Source organism: Bicyclus anynana, chromosome 19, assembly GCF_947172395.1.
Source record: "Bicyclus anynana chromosome 19, ilBicAnyn1.1, whole genome shotgun sequence".
Classification (NCBI taxonomy): Eukaryota; Metazoa; Arthropoda; class Insecta; order Lepidoptera; family Nymphalidae; genus Bicyclus; species Bicyclus anynana.
In genome coordinates, this window is record NC_069101.1 from 10,385 (window position 1) to 32,854 (window position 22,470).

The following is a 22,470-nucleotide window of genomic DNA, read 5'->3' on the forward strand; positions in this document are numbered from 1 at the left end:
GAGTCATAAGATCAACGCAAAAAAGAATCGAGGATAAACCGATGGTCAAGGATGGAAATACACTCAGTCCCACACAATCAGTTGAATATATAACATCTACCTTTTTTCCCGATGACCATCCATCGGAAGACATGCCCATACACGCAGCAGTAAGAAGATCAGTCTCATCAATCAGCGATCATGGAGAAGATGACCCTAGTTTCACTGTAACGGAACTGGATTCAGTAGCAAACAGCTTCAATCCACGAAGAGCTCCGGGAGAGGATGGTTTTACGGCGGACATTTGCATAGCCGCCATAGGCGTCAATCCACAACTCTTTTTAAGTATAGCAAACAAATGCCTGGAATTATCATTATTTCCATGTCTATGGAAGATAGCAATAATAGTTGTACTGAGGAAACCAGGGAAGGAGGACTATAACCACCCTAAGTCTTACAGGCCAATTGGATTGCTATCGGTGTTAGGTAAAATCTTGGAGAAGTTACTCGTGACCCGATTGAAATGGCATATCATGCCTAAATTAAATCCTCGTCAGTACGGGTTCGTCCCTCAGCGCAGTACCGAGGACGCCCTCTATGACCTGACGAACCACATAAAAGCTCAAATAAAAAATAAAAATATAGTGGTTTTAGTTTCGTTAGACATAGAGGGTGCTTTCGATAGCGCTTGGTGGCCAGCAATTAAACTTCAGCTGATTAAACTGCAGTGTCCCAAAAATCTCAGATGCTTAGTGAACAGTTACCTGGAAAATAGAAAGGTTAAAGTGGTGTATGCAGGGAAAACTTGCACTAAATATACAACAAAAGGCTGCGTCCAGGGCTCAATCGGAGGACCTATTTTTTGGAATTTGTTGCTGGACCCTCTCTTGAACGCTATGGATGAGAGAGGAGTGTACTGTCAGGCCTTTGCGGACGACGTTGTACTAGTGTTTTCTGGGAAGGCCTCACAGTGCATTCAAGACAAAGCCAACGAGACGCTCGAATACATAAGCAATTGGGGAAAAGCCAATAAACTAAAATTCGCCCCTCACAAGACGAATGCAATGGTCATGACTAAGAAATTAAAATATGATACACCAAAATTAATAATAAACGGTATGAACATAATACTAACAGAAGATATCTAAATATTAGGCCTGACCATTGACTCGAAAATGACCTACAATAAACACGTGGCGAATACTGCAATAAAAATTTTAAATATCTATAAACAGCTTGCTAAAACTGCCAAAATAACGTGGGGGCTCAACCCAGAAATAATTAGAACAATTTATGTAGCAGTGATAGAACCGATTGCTATGTACGCCGCGAGCGTCTGGGCTGAAGCATCAAATAAAATCTCCGTCCAAAAACAGTTAAATGCGGTCCAGAGAGAGTTCGCACAAAAAATATCTAAATCATACAGGACGGTGTCGCTTCATGCTGCCATGGTGTTGGCCGGCTTGTTGCCTTTGGATCTTCGAATAAAAGAACAAGCACAACTTTACGAAATAAAACGAGGAAGACCGGTAAACAACTTACCTGCAGACAGGAAAATAGAATCGAGGATCAGCTTCATGGAGTTTATACACCCTTCACTCAGTGCCGGGATTAGCTACTCCTGCCTTGATGATCTTTCTCCGGAAAATATAGAAAAAAATAAAATTGAAGGTAACGTGATCTACACTGACGGAAGTAAGATCGAAGGCAAGGTTGGAGCAGCGGTGTCCGTGTGGAAAAGTGGCGCAGAGATAAAATTCATGAAGCTGAAACTGGAACCGTATTGCTCTGTGTTCCAGGCAGAGATGTGTGCCCTAGAAAAAGCTACTGGGTGGATATTAAAACAAAAAGACGATAGGTATTGCATCCTAAGTGACTCTAGATCTTCTTTGGACCTGATCAAAAGTGGGAATGTATCCCACCCTCTAGCTTACAACATAAGAAGGAACATAAGGGCGGTACGGGACCAGGGCCGTAGTGTAGAGCTCTTTTGGATAAAAGCCCATGTAGGAATCGAAGGCAACGAGCGCGCTGACGCACTGGCAAAAGAAGCGGCTTTATTCAGTAAAAAAGCTCCTGATTATAGTGCATTCCCAACATCTTATGCCAAGAGAATTATAAGAAACGATACGCTGCAAAACTGGCAAAAAAGATATACCGATGGCTCTACAGCGAGCACCACAAAAATCTTTCTACCAGACGTTCACTCAGCCTATAAAACAATAAGAGACATCAAAATAAATCCCATAATGACGCAGGTAATAACGGGACACGGTGGTTTCTCCAAATACTTGCATGACTTCAAACTAAAAGACTGTGGATTGTGTAAATGTGACGCTGACAAAGAAGAAGAACCCATCCATCTTCTCACGGAATGCCCGCGTTTCATGAAATGCAGATATGAGCTGGAAATGCAAATAGATAAAAATTTAACAAGAGATGAAATACATAGTATATTAAAAGATAAGTTGACTAGAGAAAAATTTATAAACTACGCAACAAAAATAGCGAAAATCATAATAAAAGAAAATAAAACGAAGGACTGAATAAAATACCGTGTTGGTACTGACTCCAGTTCCGCAAAAAGTATGTAATGTAAAAAATAAAAAAAAAAAAATAAAAAAAAATAAAAAAAAAAAAAAAAAAGCCCAACCTAATCCAACCTAACCCACTTGCAAGTTCTTCGACCAAAAATACAAACAGATTAGCGTAACTGCACATTAACTCGAGTAACAATTGACGTTTGGGAGGCAATTTATACCTCCCAAATACTTATTTATCTGACTCTATTTAGAAAATTAAGAATTTGACCTTTGGGAGGCAATTTACACCTCCCAAAGTAAATTTACTATTTACGAAAAATTTTATTGACCCAGGAGGCATTTTACACCTCTAGAATAATTAGTTAAGAAATATTTTAAGATAACTTATTTATTGGGGTAATTTTATAATATAATTGACGTTGGGAGTTTTTACACCTCCTGACAAATTAGATTTAAGTTATCAATTTACTAAACCGACAATTTTAACTTGTCTAGAACTACATTGACTTTATTTCGACTTAGGAGGCATTATACACCTCCAAAGTATTAATATTTAGCTAGGTTAGTTTTTATTAAATTGTTATTACACTTGACAAGGGAAGCACTCTACACTTCCAACATGTTTGGTTGCGGCTACAGGACTCCAATAAAACAACACGAAACCGATGGAGTCACGCCACCATCCTCTGAGGGACGAGCGACAAGTGAGCCGACTCTCACGCAAACTCAGACAGAAGAGGAACAGCCTGACCTGAATTTAGAGCACGCACCCCCTCTACAAAAAGACCCACGGACTATCCTCAAGACTAAGACTAAGACCGCGTCTTCTCAAGGAGGTACTGTTCGTAGGAAAGGAGTACAATCTGAGACACCTATTTCCCCGCTTCAAGATATAGTCAAGCCCATGAGCAGGATGGCAGAAGCCAAATCGTGCTTAATTAAGGCAAAACTTCAGATTAACAATTCACGGAATTTGAAAACAGAAATTAAAGTGGAAGTCATTCAAGCTGTTGAAAGGCTGTACCAACTGGTGAAGGAGGCTGAGTCCGTAAAAATTCAAACCCCTTCTTCAGTGAGTACTGAGGAAGAAATAAAGAAAGGAAAGGTACTAGAGAAAAAAGAAAACAGTGTATTGCTTGACTTAACGAAAGAATTAGAAGATCACAGAAGACTTATTTTGGAGAATACGGAAGAAATGACAAAAGTTAGAGAGCACCTTAAAACAGCTTTTGCTGCGACGCCAGCCGCATCAACACTTAGAGAGGAGTTTATACGAGAACTTCATCAACAAAGACACCAGATAGAAAAAATAGTAGACAAATGTAAAGCATCTGAGGGTACAACATATGCGGCGGTCGCCGCGACATCTAAAGCAAAAGTAACTCATACATCTCAACCTGTTCACTCTATAGTTGTCTCGTCGATAGAAAACGATGATACTAGTGAAGACGTCATTGTTAAAATCCGCAATGCAGTGAATGCAAAGGCGTCTGGAATTAGGGTAGACAGGTTGCGAAAAGCAAAAGAGGGAAAAGTTGTGCTGGGTTGCCAGTCGAAGGATGAGTTGGCCAAATTAGCAGAAAAACTGAGGTCTGAGCAACCCACACTAAAACTAGAAAAGAAAACAAACAAAGACCCACTTATCATCATGAGAAACGTGTTGAATATCAATACAGATGAAGACATTACAGGTGCCCTTCGCAGACAAAACGCGCATATTCTGGGGGAAATACCAGAGGGGGATTACAGGGCAGAAGTGCGATACCGAAGGAAAGCAAGGAATCCGCACGAATGTCATGTGGTCCTCCAAGTGTCGCCACAGGTGTGGCAAAAACTAACGCATTCAGGTAAAGTCCATATAGACCTACAAAGAGTACAAGTTAGTGACCAGTCACCCCTAATCCAATGCTCAAGATGCCTTGTATACGGACATGGACGAAAATCGTGCAATGAAGCGGAAGACCTGTGCAGTCACTGCACGGGGCCGCACTTGCGCAAAAACTGTCCAGAATGGAAAGGGGGGAACAAACCTGTCTGTCGCAACTGTGTAGCTTCCAAACTAGAAAATGTAGATCATAATAGCTTCGACAGTGAATGCCCAGTAAGGAGAAAATGGGATAGGCTTGTTCGACAAAATGTAGCCTATCGCTAAAGTTGTTCCGGAAGTCCCTCAAGTATACAAATGTAAGGTAGTCCAAGCAAACCTGCGAAAAAGCAAGCTGGCCAGCCAAGAACTCCACATTGAAGCTGTTAAAAATGGATTTGGGTTTGCCCTTATTCAGGAACCGTATGTTGGAGCGAGAGGAGAAATAATGCAAAAAGAAGGATATAGAATTGTTCAACGCACGCAAAACCGAAAAAAACCAGTGAAGGCGGCAATTGTTGTATTTAATAATGATATACAGATTATTGAACAACCTACGGCCACTACAGAAAATATAGTCGTTGCAGTACTCAAAACTAGTGCATGGGAAATGGGAGTGATCTCCGCATACTTTGAGGATAGCCTCCCCGTGGACCCATATTTAACACAATTGAAAATTTTAGTTGAAAAGTTGCAAACAAAATATATTCTAATTGGGGAGGATTTTAATTCATGGAGTCCATGGTGGGGCAGTAATGAGGAAGATCACAGAGGGAAAGAAGTTCACGGGTTACTTACAGAACTAAACATGCACGTCTTAAACGAGGGTACTACTCCCACATTCTTTACAATAAGAAACGGCCGGGAATATAAAAGCAGGGTGGATGTTACAGCATGCAACCAAGAGCTACTGGGACTTATAGAGGATTGGAAAGTTGACGAAGAGATGACAAGTTCGGATCATAATTCGATAACTCTCACCATAAACCTCAAAAAGTCCTCAGTGAAAAGATTAAGGAAAACTACAAGAATATTTAACACAAGAAAAGCAGACTGGGAAAAATTTAAGCTAGAATTGATCAAAGAACTAAACATGCAAAACATAACAGAACAAGCAGTAATAAATATAAATGGAAAAGAAAGTCTGGATGGGTTAGTAAATAAATATATAGAAAGCGTTACAGTAGCATGCAATCAAGCAATACCAGAAATAAAAAATAAAAAAAAGGAATACTTACCTTGGTGGAACGGCGAACTGCAGAAGCTGAAAAGAGACATGATGACCAAGAAGTGTAGAATCCGCTGCGCTGCTCCCCGACGTAGACCACGGGTCGTAGAAGAATATCTAAAATCAAAAGAAACATATGAAAAAGAATCGATTAAAGCACAAATAAATAGTTGGAAAAAATTTTGTAGTACTCAAGATCGTGAAAGTCTATGGGATGGAATATACCGGGTGATCAGGACAACGTCGAATAGGTACGAAGATCAACCGCTGGTGAGAAATGGTGTCCCGTTAAGTCCTGAGAACTCGGTTAAACTCCTAGCAACTACATTCTTCCCGAAGGACCTGGAAACAGAAGATAACCCGGAACACACACAAATCAGGAACAAAGCTAAAATTACAGATTCACTTATGGAAAATGACAAACAAGATCCACCGTTTACCACAACAGAGCTCCTGAGTGTAACGAGCAGCTTTAATCCCAGGAAAGCACCAGGACCGGATAACCTTACTGCGGACATCTGCACCGAGGCCATACTGTCAAATACGGAGGTGTTTCTTGCAATAGTAAATAAGTGCCTAGAAATACATCATTTCCCAGCATTATGGAAGGAAGCAGTGATAGTAGTACTAAGGAAACCGGGAAAAGCCGATTATAACCAGGCCAAATCTTACCGCCCGATAGGTCTACTATCGATATTCGGAAAGATTCTGGAGAAACTGATGGTACGCAGAATTCGATGGCACTTATTACCTAAAGCGAACCCCAGACAGTATGGCTTCGTGCCCCAGCGTAGTACAGAGGACTCCCTCTATGATCTGGCGTCACACATACGCGGCAATTTGCTTAGCAAACTGATAAGCGTAGTTGTTTCGCTAGATATTGAGGGGGCCTTTGATAACGCGTGGTGGCCTGCCATAAAATGCAGACTGGCAGAGAAAAGATGCCCACAAAACATCCGGAAACTGGTTACTAGCTATCTAGAGGATAGACTGGTGAAAGTTCGTTATGCCGACCAGGAATATGTGACAGAAACATCGAAAGGTTGCGTACAAGGTTCCATAAGTGGACCCACGTTTTGGAATGTACTGTTGGATCCTCTGCTGGACGGAATAACAAAAAGGGGTATATATTGTCAGGCGTTCGCCGATGACGTTGTTTTGGTTTTTTCTGGACACTCGTCCACCATGATAGAAGACCAGGCTAATCGTGTTCTCAGCTATGTGTACGAGTGGGGTGTGCAAAATAAATTGAACTTCGCACCCCACAAGACAAATGCGATGGTGGTGACAAACAAAATTAAATACGACACCCAACGCGTACGCATGGCGGGGTCCACGATTGAGATGGTAGACGAAATAAAAATATTAGGACTAATTCTGGACAAGAAATTAACATTCAACAGTCATGCAAAACATGTGTGCACGAAAGTTCTAAATATTTACAAACCATTAGCCAGATCGGCCAAAATAAATTGGGGACTGAGGCCGGAAATAATTAAGACAATCTACGTCTCAGTAATCGAACCAATAGTTCTATATGGGGCAAGCATTTGGGCTCCCGCGGCTCAAAAGTTGACCATACAAAAACACCTCAACGCAATACAAAGAGGCTTTGCTTTAAAAATATTAAAAGCGTACAGAACTGTGTCACTCACTGCGGCTCTCGCACTAGCGGGACTTGTTCCTCTTGACTTGAGAGTTCAAGAAGCTGCAAGTTTATTTATAGCGAAACGCGGGAAGCCGCAGGGAGAGATAGCTGAACTTGCAGTCGAAAAGAAGAAACGCTTCTTTGATTTGCCTCATCCAGCGTGTGAGATAGAAATCAATTTTGACAAAGTCAACGACATGGACGACCTCGTGGCCAGAAGAAACACAACAGGAGAAATAGAAATGTATACAGATGGAAGCAAAATCGGTGGTAAGGTCGGCGCAGCCCTGACATACTGGAAAAACGACAAAGAAATAGGAAAGAAAAAGTTTCTCCTAGCCACGCAATGTACAGTATACCAGGCTGAACTCTATGCGCTGTACCAAGCCACTGAAATTGCTGCAAAACTAAAGGATACAGTAATAAATATATACAGTGATTCAAGATCCTCACTAGAAACAATAAGTAACATTCACACTTACCATCCACTAGCATTCGAAATTAGGAAAACCCTGACTAAATTAAAACTGAATAATAAAATTGTTAAACTCTTCTGGATCAAGGCACACGTTGGAGTTGAGGGCAATGAGCGAGCAGACCAACTAGCAAAAGAAGCTGCACTCACAAAAAAGACAGCCCCCGATTACGACGCGTGCCCTGTATCTTTTATCAAAAGAAGCATAAGAAAAAATTCTATTAGACTCTGGAAAGATAGATATACAAAAAGTGATAAAGCTGCAGTCACGAAGTTGTTCTTCCCATGCTTAGAAAGCGCACATGCTATTTTGCGAAAAATAACGTTAACCCCAACATTAGTCCAGATATTTACCGGCCATGGAGGATTCAGCCAATATTTACACCGCTTTAAGCTACGAGAAAGCCCTGCTTGTGAATGCGATCCGCAGAACATACAAACCGTGGTCCATATCTTGACAGAATGCCCGATATTCTGTAAACAAAGATTTGAATTAACACAAAACATAGATCAGACGCTAGAAATAAACACATTGCACACAATTATGGTAAATAATAAATCAAGAAACATATTTTTGGGATATTGTGAAAAAATAGTTAAGGTAATCATAAATAGAAACAAAGACTAACATTAGAAATACGAAAATATATAAATTGTTACTATGTCATACTTTGGTAATAGAGATTCACTGTATTTCATATATTATTAGAATATATAAATTTACATGGATATACATTACACGGGGTATCACAGAGTAGGAATAATATAAAATGCAAATGTAAAAGAACCATAAAAGTAATACCAAGGTCTCCAACATACGTCGGAGGAGTGCAGCTATCCCCACCCAAAACGGGGATATTAAAAAAAAAAAAAAAAAAAAAAAACCCAACCCAACCCAACCCAACCCAACCCAACCCAGCCAGGAGAGTGGAAACCGTCCACGACACTGTACGATACCCCCGAATAGCACGCACTGTGATGACTCTTTGATGTCTACGCAAAAGGGCCAAATTCTGCGCAGACAGCGCTTGCACCCATATGGGGGCACCATACAGTGCCATACTTCTGACGATACCCATAAATAGGCGCCTACAGGCCGAGGCAGGCCCTCCGACATTTGGCAAAAGCCTCCCTAGAGTGGCGGCTGCCCCGACGAGCCTAGGACCCAGCAGCTCGAAGTGCCTATGGAACGTCCATCTGCCGTCCAGGATGAGGCCCAGATATTTCATGTGGGCCTTCAACTCCACCCTTTCATCCTGAACTCTGATATAGGCACCTTGAGGAGGACCCCTACGTGGACCGTGAAATAGGAGAGCCTCGGTTTTGGATGCCGAGACTCTCAGCCCCAGCATTTGGATTCTCCTCACAACCAAAGAAGTTGCAACCGTAGCCAGCAGAGACGCCTCCCCGTAGTTGCTTCCACGAGCCGTAACAAGGGTGTCATCCGCATAGCAAAACACCCTCATCCTAGGAAGTATTTCAAATAGCTTCCCGACTTCGTTGAGTAAGACTATCGGTCGGTAGGCCGCCGGAGTTTCCAACGGTCGACCTTCCTTACGAATAAGGCAAAGCAGGCCTTCCTTCCAAGACTCAGGAAACTGTCCAGTTCGCAAGCATTGATTAAACAGCTCTCTGAGACGACCTTCGAGGAATTCTCGTGTTATGAAAATTACCCGACCCGGAATACCGTCCGGTCCAGGTGCCGTCTTTTTAGACTGAAGACGCTCCAGAGCAACGTCTATCTCTTCTTCGGTTACCAGCGGGACATAACCGTTGTCTTCGATAGTCACCGAGGAGGACATCGTCGGAGGTATGTGGCCCCGGGAATCCGGAAAAAGTTCATCGACCACCCGGCGCAGGAACTCCGGCTGGAGAGTCTGGGTAACGGGAGGTCCCTGATTTCGAAGCTTTCCTCTCGCGACGCGATAAGGGCGCCCCCAGGGATCTCTATTCAAACCCTCCAGCAGCTCCTCCCGGGCCTGTTCCTTACTGCTCCGAATCGCTATTTGTAAGGCTTTCTTAGCCTGACGGTAAACCTCCCGCAGCTGTTCTTCTAGGACCATATCCAGACCATTTCTCCTGCGGCACCGAACATATGCCCTTCGGGCTCGGTGACTGGCGGTACGGAGGTCCGCGATTTCTTCCGACCACCAATACACACACCTGCGGCGATGCCATCTGCGGGCCCTCGGCATGGAGGAATCGCATACCACGGTCAGGTCTTCGTGTAGACGATTCACAAGCGTATCCACGCTGGTATCCCCGTCGAAGGTGAGAGACGACCAACGCTGAACTATGGCGGCCTCTCTCGCCAGTTCATGATCCACCTGACTCAAACACCACCGTGGGAAGCAATTCGAACCCCGGGAGGGAACTATAGGAGTAACACCAGGAGCGGAGACCTTGAATCTGATGTAGTTATGGTCTGACAAGGTCTCCACCCAGTCCTAGACCTTCCAACCAGTGACTCTGTCAGCGACCAAAGGCGTGGCAAACGACAAGTCCACTATGGATCCCCCCTCTTCGCGAACACAGGTGTAGGTTGTCCCTCTGTTAAGTAGGTTGAGTCCTTGGTGCACAGCCCACACCTGTACAGCCCTGCCCCTGGCGTCAGTGGCCGGACTTCCCCAAGCTTGGCTTTTAGCATTGAAATCGCCAAGTACCAACGTGCGCCCTACGTTGTGTCTGCGAACAGCCTCACTGACGGAGTCGAGGAAAGCCTCAAATTCAGCCAGTGGACGATTAGGCGAAAAGTACACCCCGACGATAATGTACTCCCCCCATCTAGCTACCGCGTACCCGGGGCCCCTTTCGACAGCTGAAAGAGAGGGGCCAGCGCTGTTTGCAGACACTACTACCACCAAGTCATCGGTGTCACCAACCCAATTTGCCTGCGAGGGGACGAAGTATGGCTCGCATGCCACGGCCAAATCAATCTGCCACTGCGCGATAGACTGCAGTAGGAGGTCCTGAGCCCCTGCACAGTGGTTTATATTCGTCTGGAGGACGCTACTATTTTGTGTCTGATTCATGACGACTTATTAGCATCCTCCCGCGCTGGACTCTGTCTTTCACTAGCCTGTGACTGGATGCCGTTCACTCCTTTAACAGAAGGGGGGCAACAATTGTTGCTCCCCATTATGTGTCCTGAAGACAAGCCTGCATCAGCGCAGACGGCGCAACGCATGGTGCCCACGCACCCCGCTGCCTTGTGACCATCTCCACCGCACCGGAAGCAAAGTCTGCTCCGGTCCTTCTTTGAAGGGCATACGGGACCCGTGTGCCCCATGCTCATACACCTAAAGCAGCGCAAGGGGCGTTGCTCTAGTGCACGAACACCAGCAGAGCTCCAACCAACCAAAAGCCGCCCAGAATCACACACCTTTTTAGCAGCGTCCACCGGGCAGTAAACTATAGCCGAGCCCACTCCTCTAAGGCCCGGTTGCACTTCGCTCACTTTCACTGCTGTCTGAAGGCAGCCTCCAGCCTGAGCTACCGCCGTTGCAATCTTCTCAGACGTAGCGGAGTCATCTAAGCCTGTAACCTTAAGTGTCACAGTTTTTGTCGGACGATTGACTTCTGCAACCCCTTCTAACGCCGTTTGAAGTCGTACGGCTAGTGCTTCTGCCTGTTCCTGTGTCTGCCCCTGTGGTAGCTCAAGAAGCCTAGCCCCCGTGGCGGCTCGTCGGATTTTAAACCCCGCGCCAATGCCCAGGTCTTGCAGATTATTTTTTTGTTCAGCCAATTCTAGGACCTGAGCATAGGTCACCCCCTTTTTTAAAGCATCCGACGTCACCGTAATAATGACTGCAGCGTTTTTATGTGGAGCCAGACTCCGCTCGTCTTTTTTTGTGGCAGCCGCCGGGGAGGTTTTTGGTGCGGCCGCTGGAGTGGCAGCGGTGGATGTCGCCTGTCGGGAGGCCTTCTTTGCTTTTCTTCCTACGACAGTGGCCCAGCTATCAGCGACCGGTGTTGCCCCACTTGGGCCAGCAGTCGCCGGTGGAGCCCCAGGGGACGCCACCGACGCTTCAGCACCATGAGTTGATGCCGGCGTCTGTGAGGTGCCTGATCTCCGGCTATCCGAACTCAGAGGGGGGCGAATGACCTTCTGGGGAAGAAGACGCTCCTCAATGCCCGCAAAACGGGCATCCAGCATCACCCCAACCGACGCTACAATGGAAGCCTTCAACTCTTCAATTAAATCAGCACCAAGTGGTGGTGCCTCCATGTTTTTTGCCGCCGCACCTTTAGCAGCAGTTCGCATCTCTGAAAATTCGCGCCGGTGAGCCTTCAACTCGGCTTTGACACTTTCTAATTCGGTTCGTAACCGGGCATTGTCGGCACGTAACCCACGCGTCTCGTCGGCCTCAGTCCGAGACGCGAGTGCCTCCACAATCTCCTGCAGCTCACTTGCAGCCTCCTTAAAACGGCGAACAAAAGTACCCTTCAGGTTGTGGGATCGCGAAGCCATTTGCATAATAGCAGCAACGCTCCGGCCAGCCGAGGCTCGCAACTCCTCGGACGTGAGTCCCGCTGGGTCTTCACGGCATGAGGCCCCACTAGCCATCCCTTCATCAGGGTCTAAAACAGGCTCCGTAACCTCTTTGCGGACGATTCGATCTTTAAGGAGCTGATTAAACGCCTCCTCCCGGGCTTCCTTCCGAGCAGCCATTAATTCCGCTCTCGCGGTGGCTATCCCCGTGCCACGGGGCACAGGCGTCATGGAACGCGAAGAGTCCCGCGAACTGGGAGAGACAGACTCCTCACGCCGTGAAAACCGCGTAGCCGGGCCTAGGTTTCGGAAACCTGGGACCACGCGGCGAGATCTGCGCACAGGCGCAATCTCCATTTCCGACGACTAGCCGTCGGCCATAGTCGTGTTTATACCCGCCTGGCTAGCCAGACGGGTTGGCGCCTAGCAACCACCAGCACAAACAACAAGACACAACAAGGCCCTGTAAGGGGCTTTTTACCCTAATTACAGCAACAACACCTAATAAATAACTAACAATGACTTCCAACAACAACCACCCAATGGCCCTGAAAAGGGCCTTTGTAAAATATAATACTTCAATAAAGACAAATCGTAGCAATAATAAGAAACCTACTTACTAAGAAACTGATACAAACAATCAAAACTTAACTAAACCCAACTATTAAGTGAAGAAAATATAATACAATCGAGCTTGTATCGAGCTCAAGTATTTCTAAAAATAGAATCACCGCGCCTGTGGCGCGTCGAACTCGATACAAACACACAATTATTATTACCATAAAACTTTACAAAAGTTTTACAGTATTTACAATGACCCTAAGCACCCTAAGCACCTAAGCGACTTAGGGCTATTAGAACAACCTAAAACCGACAAACAAATAATAATATTAACTGCTGTTGTATACTTCGACACGAATTAAATCAAGTGCGGAGCAACACAGCACACGACCGCTCGCCACCGCGCTCCGGCGCAACTCCCAACCCAACCCAACCCAACCCAACCCAACCCAACCCAACGTCGGTACCAAGGCAAAAAATATATACAAACAGTTGTCAAGAGCCGCCCGAGTCAGCTGGGGTCTCCACCCACATGTGATAAAGACCATATGCCTAAGGCTGTTTATTGGGCTTTGCCCAAAAGATGACGAAATCATATAAAACCGTATCTCTTAACTCTGCCCTAATACTCGCTGGAATTCTCCCCTTGGACCTTAGAATTCAGGAGGCAGCTGCCCTACATGAAACCAAGAGAGGCGAGTTCCAGCGGGTGCTCGGAGACAGAGAAATAGAGATGAGAGCGCAATACACAACACTACCACATTTACTCCGACTCGAGGTCCTCTCTCGAATCGGTGGTGGCTGGCCAGAATTCCCTCCATCCACTAGAAGACCCTAAAGAAAAGACCAGATTATGACCTATGTCCGGTTTCATTCGTTAAGCGACAACTTCGTGAAGTGTCGCTTGACGAATGGAACCGGAGGTATACCTCAGAAAAAACGGCAGGGATCACCAAAGCTTTTCTGCCCGATGTGAGATTCGCAAAGAAAATAATAAACAAAATAGGTAACAACAAAGTGTTGTCTCGAATATTGACTGGTCACGGTGGATTTGGTCATTACCTGCATAGATTCCATCGCAAGGATAATCCCGGATGCATATGCGATGAAGCAGTCGATGAAACGATAATCCATCTACTGATAGACTGCCCACAACATGAAGTTCTGCGGGAAGACTTGCAACAACAATTGCAAGAAAATCTATGCAGGGAATCAATCCCAATCATTATGGCAAAGACCTCTAGCAGAGATTTGTTTATTAAATTCGCAATTATAGTAGCACAGGTGGCAATCGAAAGGAACAAAGCAGACAATGTAGATTCGTAGTATTTTTTATATTATTGAATATAATAACTTACTCGAATAAAAATTGTACTGCTTTGTTTGTTTTGGAAAGCGTAAATATGACGTAACACCGAGTTATCCTAAGTTATATACTTTATAACTTAGGTATAATCTCATCAAATAAATAAATATGTCACAATCAGAGCTGCTATAAAAATTTTAAAACTGAAAATAACGACTCCGACAACCATATCGGGGGTAGAACGCATTTCAAAAAAAAAAAAAAATCCAACCCAACCCAACCCAACCTGTAACATTAAAAACAAAAATTATTAATATTCATTTTTTTCTAAATTTTCTTAGTTTTCGTAAATTTCACAAAAGTTTTCCAAATTTCCAGCAATTTTGAGACGGCCTTGCTCCCTGTGCGACCGCGAGTGCGCGCGGGAACGGGATCCGTGCTCGAATTTGCATTCCTGGCCAAGACTCCAGCAATACCATAGGGAGAGCAAAAAAAAATTTATTGTCGTTTCGGGTTCTCCATCTTGTGAGGATCCGAAACGTACACTTTAAGGGGTGGGTGACACGAAAACTAGGCCATAAATCGAAGAGAAAGTTTTTAACTAATTAGAGCTTTTTACACTCTAGTCTAAAAGAAAATTGACTTGGGAGACATTATACACCTCCTTATTACTTATTATATTGACACTTAGTTTAAACTAAAACTGGACGATTAGGAGGCAATTTACACCTCCTTATATTACTAGGTAAGGTTAAGCATTCCTATTTCTAATTATTATTGTATTGTTGACTGTGGGGGCTTTTTACACCTCCCACATAGTTTAGTTATTAGTTATTATAGGTTTATTGTTATTTAATTATTACACTGATTTTTACCTGACTGGGAGAGATTATACACCTCCCATTCATTTTAGAATAGGTTAGGTTAATTTGACCTGTCGTCTTCCTGACATATTTAATTGGGAGAAGAAGTAAGATGTTGGGATAAATTGGCCTCACAAAAAGTGAAGCCAGCCTCAGTTGCGAATACTTCATGCACTACCGAAGTACTTAAAAAGTCGAAAATTATGAAATTCAAACTAGCGTATTCTGAGAGCGCGGTTATACGTATCTTTCAATGCCAAACCATATTCAAAGACTCTTTTTGCTCTAGGTGAGTTCGAAATTTTTTCGGTACAAAGTCAAAGTACTGGAAAAGTCGGAAATTATGAAATTCAAACTAGCTTATTCTGAGAGCGTGGTTATACGTATCTTTAAATGCCAAACCACATTCTAAGACTCTTTTTGCTCTAGGTGAGTTCGAAATTTTTTCGGTACAAAGTCAAAGTACTGGAAAAGTCGGAAATTATGAAATTCAAACTAGCTTATTCTGAGAGCGTGGTTATACGTATCTTTAAATGCCAAACCACATTCTAAGACTCTTTTTGCTCTAGGTGAGTTCGAAATTTTTTCGGTACAAAGTCAAAGTACTGGAAAAGTCGGAAATTATGAAATTCAAACTAGCTTATTCTGAGAGCGTGGTTATACGTATCTTTAAATGCCAAACCACATTTTAAGACTCTTTTTGCTCTAGGTGAGTTCGAAATTTTTTCGGTACAAAGTCAAAGTACTGGAAAAGTCGGAAATTATGAAATTCAAACTAGCTTATTCTGAGAGCGTGGTTATACGTATCTTTAAATGCCAAACCACATTCTAAGACTCTTTTTGCTCTAGGTGAGTTCGAAATTTTTTCGGTACAAAGTCAAAGTACTGGAAAAGTCGGAAATTATGAAATTCAAACTAGCTTATTCTGAGAGCGTGGTTATACGTATCTTTAAATGCCAAACCACATTCTAAGACTCTTTTTGCTCTAGGTGAGTTCGAAATTTTTTCGGTACAAAGTCAAAGTACTGGAAAAGTCGGAAATTATGAAATTCAAACTAGCTTATTCTGAGAGCGTGGTTATACGTATCTTTAAATGCCAAACCACATTCTAAGACTCTTTTTGCTCTAGGTGAGTTCGAAATTTTTTCGGTACAAAGTCAAAGTACTGGAAAAGTCGGAAATTATGAAATTCAAACTAGCTTATTCTGAGAGCGTGGTTATACGTATCTTTAAATGCCAAACCACATTCTAAGACTCTTTTTGCTCTAGGTGAGTTCGAAATTTTTTCGGTACAAAGTCAAAGTACTGGAAAAGTCGGAAATTATGAAATTCAAACTAGCTTATTCTGAGAGCGTGGTTATACGTATCTTTAAATGCCAAACCACATTCTAAGACTCTTTTTGCTCTAGGTGAGTTCGAAATTTTTTCGGTACAAAGTCAAAGTACTGGAAAAGTCGGAAATTATGAAATTCAAACTAGCTTATTCTGAGAGCGTGGTTATACGTATCTTTAAATGCCAAACCACATTCTAAGACTCTTTTTGCTCTAGGTGAGTTCGAAATTTTTTCGGTACAAAGTCAAAGTACTGGAAAAGTCGGAAATTATGAAATTCAAACTAGCTTATTCTGAGAGCGTGGTTATACGTATCTTTAAATGCCAAACCACATTCTAAGACTCTTTTTGCTCTAGGTGAGTTCGAAATTTTTTCGGTACAAAGTCAAAGTACTGGAAAAGTCGGAAATTATGAAATTCAAACTAGCTTATTCTGAGAGCGTGGTTATACGTATCTTTAAATGCCAAACCACATTCTAAGACTCTTTTTGCTCTAGGTGAGTTCGAAATTTTTTCGGTATAAAGTTGAAGTACTTGAAAAGTCGAAAATTTATGAAATTCAAACCAGCGTATTCTGAGCTGCTATTCTCGAGTCTTAGTGAGACTAACGAACAGCAATTCATTTTTATATTTAGACTAGCGGACGTCTGTAACTTCGTCCGCGTTTCCCGTCCATCCCGACCGCGGGAACCAAAGATTTTTCGGAATGAAAGTAAGCCCGGTTTACGGGTCCGCAATCCACGAATCCGCGGAACCACGGAACCACGGACTGGCGGCGCGGCATGTCATCTTGCAAAACTAACTGGGCCACCGCCGCCTCTTACTCAATCATCATTTTGCTGCGATATTATTTTAAAACTGCGACATCTCCTAAGATATACATTTTTATCAAATGATGTATAGAGCAATTTTATTTAATTTAAATACTTGATGTATAAAGCATTTATTGGGATAAGGATTAATATCATGTTTATAAAAACACCTTCGCAAATAATGCATTATTTTAGATTTTTAGTTAGCATCAAAAAAAGGTTATATGAGCTAAGCTAAAAGATAGACATATATACTGTCGCGGAGTTTTTTCAGAACTTTTAGATTTTTGCGAAACTTTAAAGGTTCACGCAGCGCACGCAGCGTCCGCTCTCAATTTAGGTAAACATCCCCCGATTTGAAACATTCTTCATTGGTTCTGCAGCTCCACTCCTATTAGTCTTAGAGTGATAATATACAGCCTATAGCCTTCATCGATAAATGGGCCATATAGCACTGAAAGAATTTTTAAATCGGACCTGTAGTTCCTGAGAGTAGCGCGTTCAATCAAAACAAAAAAACTCTTCATTTTTATAATATTAGTATAGATAAAGATGGTTTGAGGTCCGACGAAAAGGTCATCGAGCTGGAAGAAGTTATGAGCAAGTTGCACTGGGATATCATAGGATTGTCTGAAGTCCGAAGAGAGGGGGAGGGCTCGATAATCCTTGAATCCGGCAACATGCTCTACTACCGGGAGGGCGACCAACAGTCCCAGGGTGGTGTCGGATTTATCGTTCACAAGTCCCTCGTGAACAATGTTGTAAAAGTCGAGAGTGTGTCGAGCAGGGTAGCGTTCCTGGTCCTCCGAATTACCAAACGGTATTCGTTGAAGGTTATACAGGTTTACGCACCGACCTCGACACATCCCGACGAGGAGGTAGAGGTATTGTATGAGGATATTTCTAAAGCCATACATGCCTCCAAACTCTTATTACAATGTTGTGATGGGGGATTTTAACGCAAAGCTGGGCGAACGTAGCGGTTCAGAGTTGAAAGTAGGACGATTTGGATATGGGCAACGGAACGATAGGGGCCAAATGTTGGCTGACTTCATGGAGAAGGAGGGCCTCTTTATGATGAACTCCTTCTTCAAGAAGCCACCACACAGGAAATGGACCTGGATGAGCCCCGATGGTTCCACAAAAAACGAGATCGACTTCATCTTGTCTACCAGACGGCAAATATTCAACGATGTTTCTGTGATCCATAGGGTGAAAACCGGTAGCGATCACCGAATGGTTAGAGGCACGTTGAATATCAACATTCAGCTGGAACGGTATCGACTGGTGAAGTCTACGCTCCGACCTACTCGTGCCCATATTCAAAACCCCGAGTCCTTTCAACTAGAACTGCAGAACCGCTTTGATTGCCTAGCAAATTGCGAAACTGTGGACGATCTGAACAACAGGTTTATGGAAACTGTCCATTCCGTTGGGTCTAAGTTCTATAAGACCCACCGTGCGAAAAGAACCAAAAAGTTCTCGGACCAAACACTTAAACTCATGGAAGAGAGGCAAGAAATGAGATTACAGTTGAACGGGTTACGGCGCACTACCCGGGTCCAATGAAACACTAACTTTTAACTGAACTGAATATTTATTATTTATTAATTGCACACACATAAACTGAACAGAAAAAATCTATCTAACATGGTTTGTACTATATAAAGTCAAATAAACAAACGTTAGCGCGAGTTACATTATTTATACCGCCATCTGTCGAGAACTGCTGAAACTACGCGAACATTCCGCCCGCCAAGAACTCTGTTCTTCTCCGCCCGCCATAGCATATTAATTGTTTTCTTTTGGCAGCATTACAAGTTTGTTCAAAGGGCGCTTCAAAATAGTCGACTTACACTTTAACTCAGCCACTCTTACTTGGTTATCTGGCCCAACATGCAGTCCTGTAACTCGGCCCATTGACCATTTTGTAGGTGGTAAGTCGTTGTCTTTAATCAACACCACTTGTCCTACCTCTGGATAAGGAGAAGATTTGTGCCATTTTTGTCTTTGTTGCAGCAGATGAAGATATTCATTCGACCAACGTTGCCAAAAGTGTTGTGTCATTTTTTGGATTAATGTCCACCGATCAAGTGCATTTAGTTTAACATTTTCATAACTAGGTTCAGGTATTAACATGGTTGATTCTCCAATCAAAAAATGTGCTGGAGTTAAAGGCATCAAGTCATCTGGGTGATCATTGAGTTCACCAATAGGTCTGGAGTTTAAACAAGCTTCAATTTGTGCTAAAAGTGTTGACATTTCCTCGAATGTAAGAGTTGAGTTTCCCAAGACCTTGACTAAATGATTTTTTACTGACTTCACTGCTGACTCCCACAAACCGCCAAAATTAGGTGCTCTAGGCGGGATAAAATTCCAAGTTGTTCCATCATTAGCTAGCAACTCTGCAATTTCTTTTGGTAAGTTGGACTTGGCTTGATCAAACATTTCTTTCAGTTCTCTGGCTGCACCCACAAAATTGGTAGCATTGTCACTCCACAATTGACTACAGTGCCCTCTTCTGGCCACAAATTTTTTGAAACATGCGAGGAAACCTTGTGAGGTAAGATCACTTACAACTTCTAAGTGTACAGCCTTTGTTTTCATGCATACAAATAAACATATATATCCTTTAACAGATTTATATCCTCTACCCTTGTAAGGTCGCATTTGCACAGGTCCGGCAAAATCCAAACCGCTTACTTCGAACGGTCTACCAGGAGTTATTCGTATAGCTGGAAGTTCTCCCATTCTCGGTTGTACAGTTATACCCTTGTGTCTTAAACAAATAACACATTTTCCTAAAATTCCCTTTATCATAGGTTTTAATCCAATAACCCAATATTGATTTTGTATATAATTAGCTACCAAACGATTTCCTCCATGTAAGAGCTTTATGTGAGCATCTCTAATGATCAGCATAGTCAAGTGTGAACCTTTAGGTAAGATTATAGGATGCCTTACTTCAGTTGAGATTTTTGCTCCTTGCAAGCGACCACCAACTCTTAATATGTGCTGTTCATCTAGATACGGTGAAAGTGTTAACAACTTACTTCTTTTCTTTACACTTCCTTTCTCCTTTAAATCCTTTATTTCTTCCATAAATTCTTTTCTTTGTGCTATTGTAATACATATTTGTAATGTTTCTTTCATTTCTTTAGTGTTAAGATAAGTAGTTTTATTCATACTAATTTCCTTTTTATGTTTCAGATGCAGAAATCGTCGGCAGTAGGAAAGTACTCTTATCATTTTGTTTAACGATGAAAATCTTTCATAAATTGGTTTTTCTTCCATTTCACTGTGAAATGATTTAATATTTTGTTTTCTTTCCTCTAGATTTGTAGTGTAAGCTTTATTTATATTTCTTTTATTAACTCTTTCTTTCAGAAAATTTGGCCCTTGCCACCACAGTGAACAATTAGTAAGATCAGAAGGCTGGATCCCACGGGAGGCCAAATCAGCAGGGTTTTCCTTTGAAGTCACATGATTCCAAACATGGTTGTCCAATAAGGTTTGTATTTCCGAAACTCTGTTTGCTACAAAAGTTTGCCACTTATTCGGCTGTCCTTCTATCCATGCCAATACAACAGTTGAATCAGTGTAAGCATATATTTAAGATTTCGGTATTTTTAAGTTGTTGGCTGTTTGTGATAACAATTTAGCTAATAAATGTGCTGCGCACAACTCAAGTCGTGCAACCGAAATTTGTTTTAGAGGTGCAACCTTTGTTTTACTTTCCAACAATGTGACTATGACCTTTTCATCATCAGTGATAACCTTAGTATAGACAACTGCAGCATATGCTACCATGGAGGCATCAGCAAATCCATGAATTTCAACAGATTTTTGATTTGGGCAAATACTTAGCCAACGGTCTAACTCTATGTTTTGTAAATATTTCAATTGATTTCTGTATGTTTTCCATTCATCAAGTAACTGTGGAGGAAGCTGATCATCCCATCCAGAGTTAGAAAGCCACAATTTTTGTAAAAATACTTTTGCAAGTATGATAATAGGTGCCAGCCATCCAAATGGATCAAACAATCGTGCTACATCAGACAAAACCTTACGTTTGGTTACAATTTCTGCAATTTCAGGTAGGTTGACAGAGAATTTAAATTTGTCTTGATTTCTGTCCCAGCATAATCCTAATATTTTCACAATATTATCAAATTTAATTTCATATGTTTCTTCCAGATGCTGTTTGTCTTTACTTATCCTTGCCAACAATTCATTTGAGTTGCTGCACCATTTTCTCAATTCAAATCCACCGTGAGCCATTAATTCATTCATCTGATTGTAGATTTCTATTCCTTGGTCTACGCAATGACAACCGGTAAGTAAATCATCCATATAAAATGATGTTTTGGTTATTTCAGCAGCCAACGGATAATTTTTCTTATTGTCTTCAGCTGTTTGTAGAAGTGTTCGTACTGCTAGATAAGGTGCGGAGGCTGTTCCAAAGGTAACAGTAAGCAGTTTATATGATTTGTATTGTTCATCGGGATCGTCTCTCCAGATTATTCTTTGGTAATCTATATGTTCATCAGCTATTAGCACTTGACGATACATTTTTACTAAATCACTGACCAAGACAATTTTGTACTGTCTCCAATTCATAATTAAAGTGCGTAGATCTTTTTGTAATGTTGGTCCAACCAGTAAAGTATCATTTAATGATTTGAAGTTTGAGCCCTTTGCCGAAGCATCAAAAACGACTCTTGTTTTCGAAGTGATTTTATCATTTCTTATAACGGCATGATGCGGTAAGTAAACTGTATTTTTAATATCATTGTCGGCTATCTCCATATGCCCAAGGTCTAAGTAATCATGAATAACCTTGGTGTACTCTTCTTTAAACTCTGGATCACGTTTGAACCTCCTCTCTAGTTGAACAAATCGTGATATGGCTACTTCCCTTGTATTTCCACATATTTCTGCAGGTTTCTCACATCCGTCTTTAAAGGGTAAGCAAACTTTGTATCTATTGTCTTTAGTTTTAATTGTTGTATTTTTGTAAATCTCTTCACATCTCATCTCATCTTTGGTTTGTTTTCTTTCTGAGGTAAGTACATCATTTTCTATTTCCCAAAATTTTTTTAATAATGTACTTTCACACTCACAAATGTGCATATTAACTACAACATTTTGTTTTGTTTCAGTTGTTCCACCTGACAGAATCCAGCCCAGATGTGTTTTTTGGGCAACAACACCGCCTGGACTCTTCAACAATCCATCGTTGATTATTTGTGCATACACTTCGGCCCCTAGCAACAGATCCACTTTATTCGGCATATTAAAAGTAGGATCGGCTAGTGTAATTTGTTCTAAGTCTGGCCAGTTGGTGACGATACATTGCTGTGATGG

The 22,470-nt window shown here is 42.3% G+C and overlaps 4 protein-coding genes across 4 annotated transcripts; 1 reads left to right on the forward strand and 3 right to left on the reverse strand.

Moving 5' to 3' along the window:
• Positions 1-1,154: 1,154 nt before the first annotated feature.
• LOC112057581 (uncharacterized) lies at positions 1,155-2,525 on the forward strand. The gene has a single exon (XM_024098030.2). The coding sequence runs from the start codon at positions 1,155-1,157 to the stop codon at positions 2,523-2,525; it is 1,371 nt and encodes a 456-aa protein (XP_023953798.2).
• Positions 2,526-8,247: 5,722 nt separating this feature from the next.
• LOC128199182 (uncharacterized) lies at positions 8,248-9,800 on the reverse strand. The gene is made up of 2 exons (XM_052887567.1): positions 8,791-9,800; positions 8,248-8,254 (listed from the first exon to the last, which is right to left on the reverse strand). Exons 1-2 carry the CDS (start codon positions 9,798-9,800, stop codon positions 8,248-8,250), a joined length of 1,017 nt encoding a protein of 338 aa, XP_052743527.1.
• Positions 9,801-10,184: 384 nt separating this feature from the next.
• LOC112045165 (uncharacterized) lies at positions 10,185-10,769 on the reverse strand. The gene has a single exon (XM_024081256.2). The coding sequence runs from the start codon at positions 10,767-10,769 to the stop codon at positions 10,185-10,187; it is 585 nt and encodes a 194-aa protein (XP_023937024.2).
• Positions 10,766-12,409, reverse strand: LOC128199183 (uncharacterized). Its single transcript, XM_052887568.1, has one exon. The coding sequence runs from the start codon at positions 12,407-12,409 to the stop codon at positions 10,766-10,768; it is 1,644 nt and encodes a 547-aa protein (XP_052743528.1).
• Between the last annotated feature and the right edge of the window lie 10,061 nt (positions 12,410-22,470).

Coding starts and splice junctions, on each gene's coding strand:
- LOC128199182 (XM_052887567.1), bottom strand. CDS start 9,800: ATGGTCCTAGAAGAACAGCTGCGGGAGGTTTACCGTCAGGCTAAGAAA.
- LOC128199183 (XM_052887568.1), bottom strand. CDS start 12,409: ATGGCTGCTCGGAAGGAAGCCCGGGAGGAGGCGTTTAATCAGCTCCTT.
- LOC112057581 (XM_024098030.2), top strand. CDS start 1,155: ATGACCTACAATAAACACGTGGCGAATACTGCAATAAAAATTTTAAAT.
- LOC112045165 (XM_024081256.2), bottom strand. CDS start 10,769: ATGAATCAGACACAAAATAGTAGCGTCCTCCAGACGAATATAAACCAC.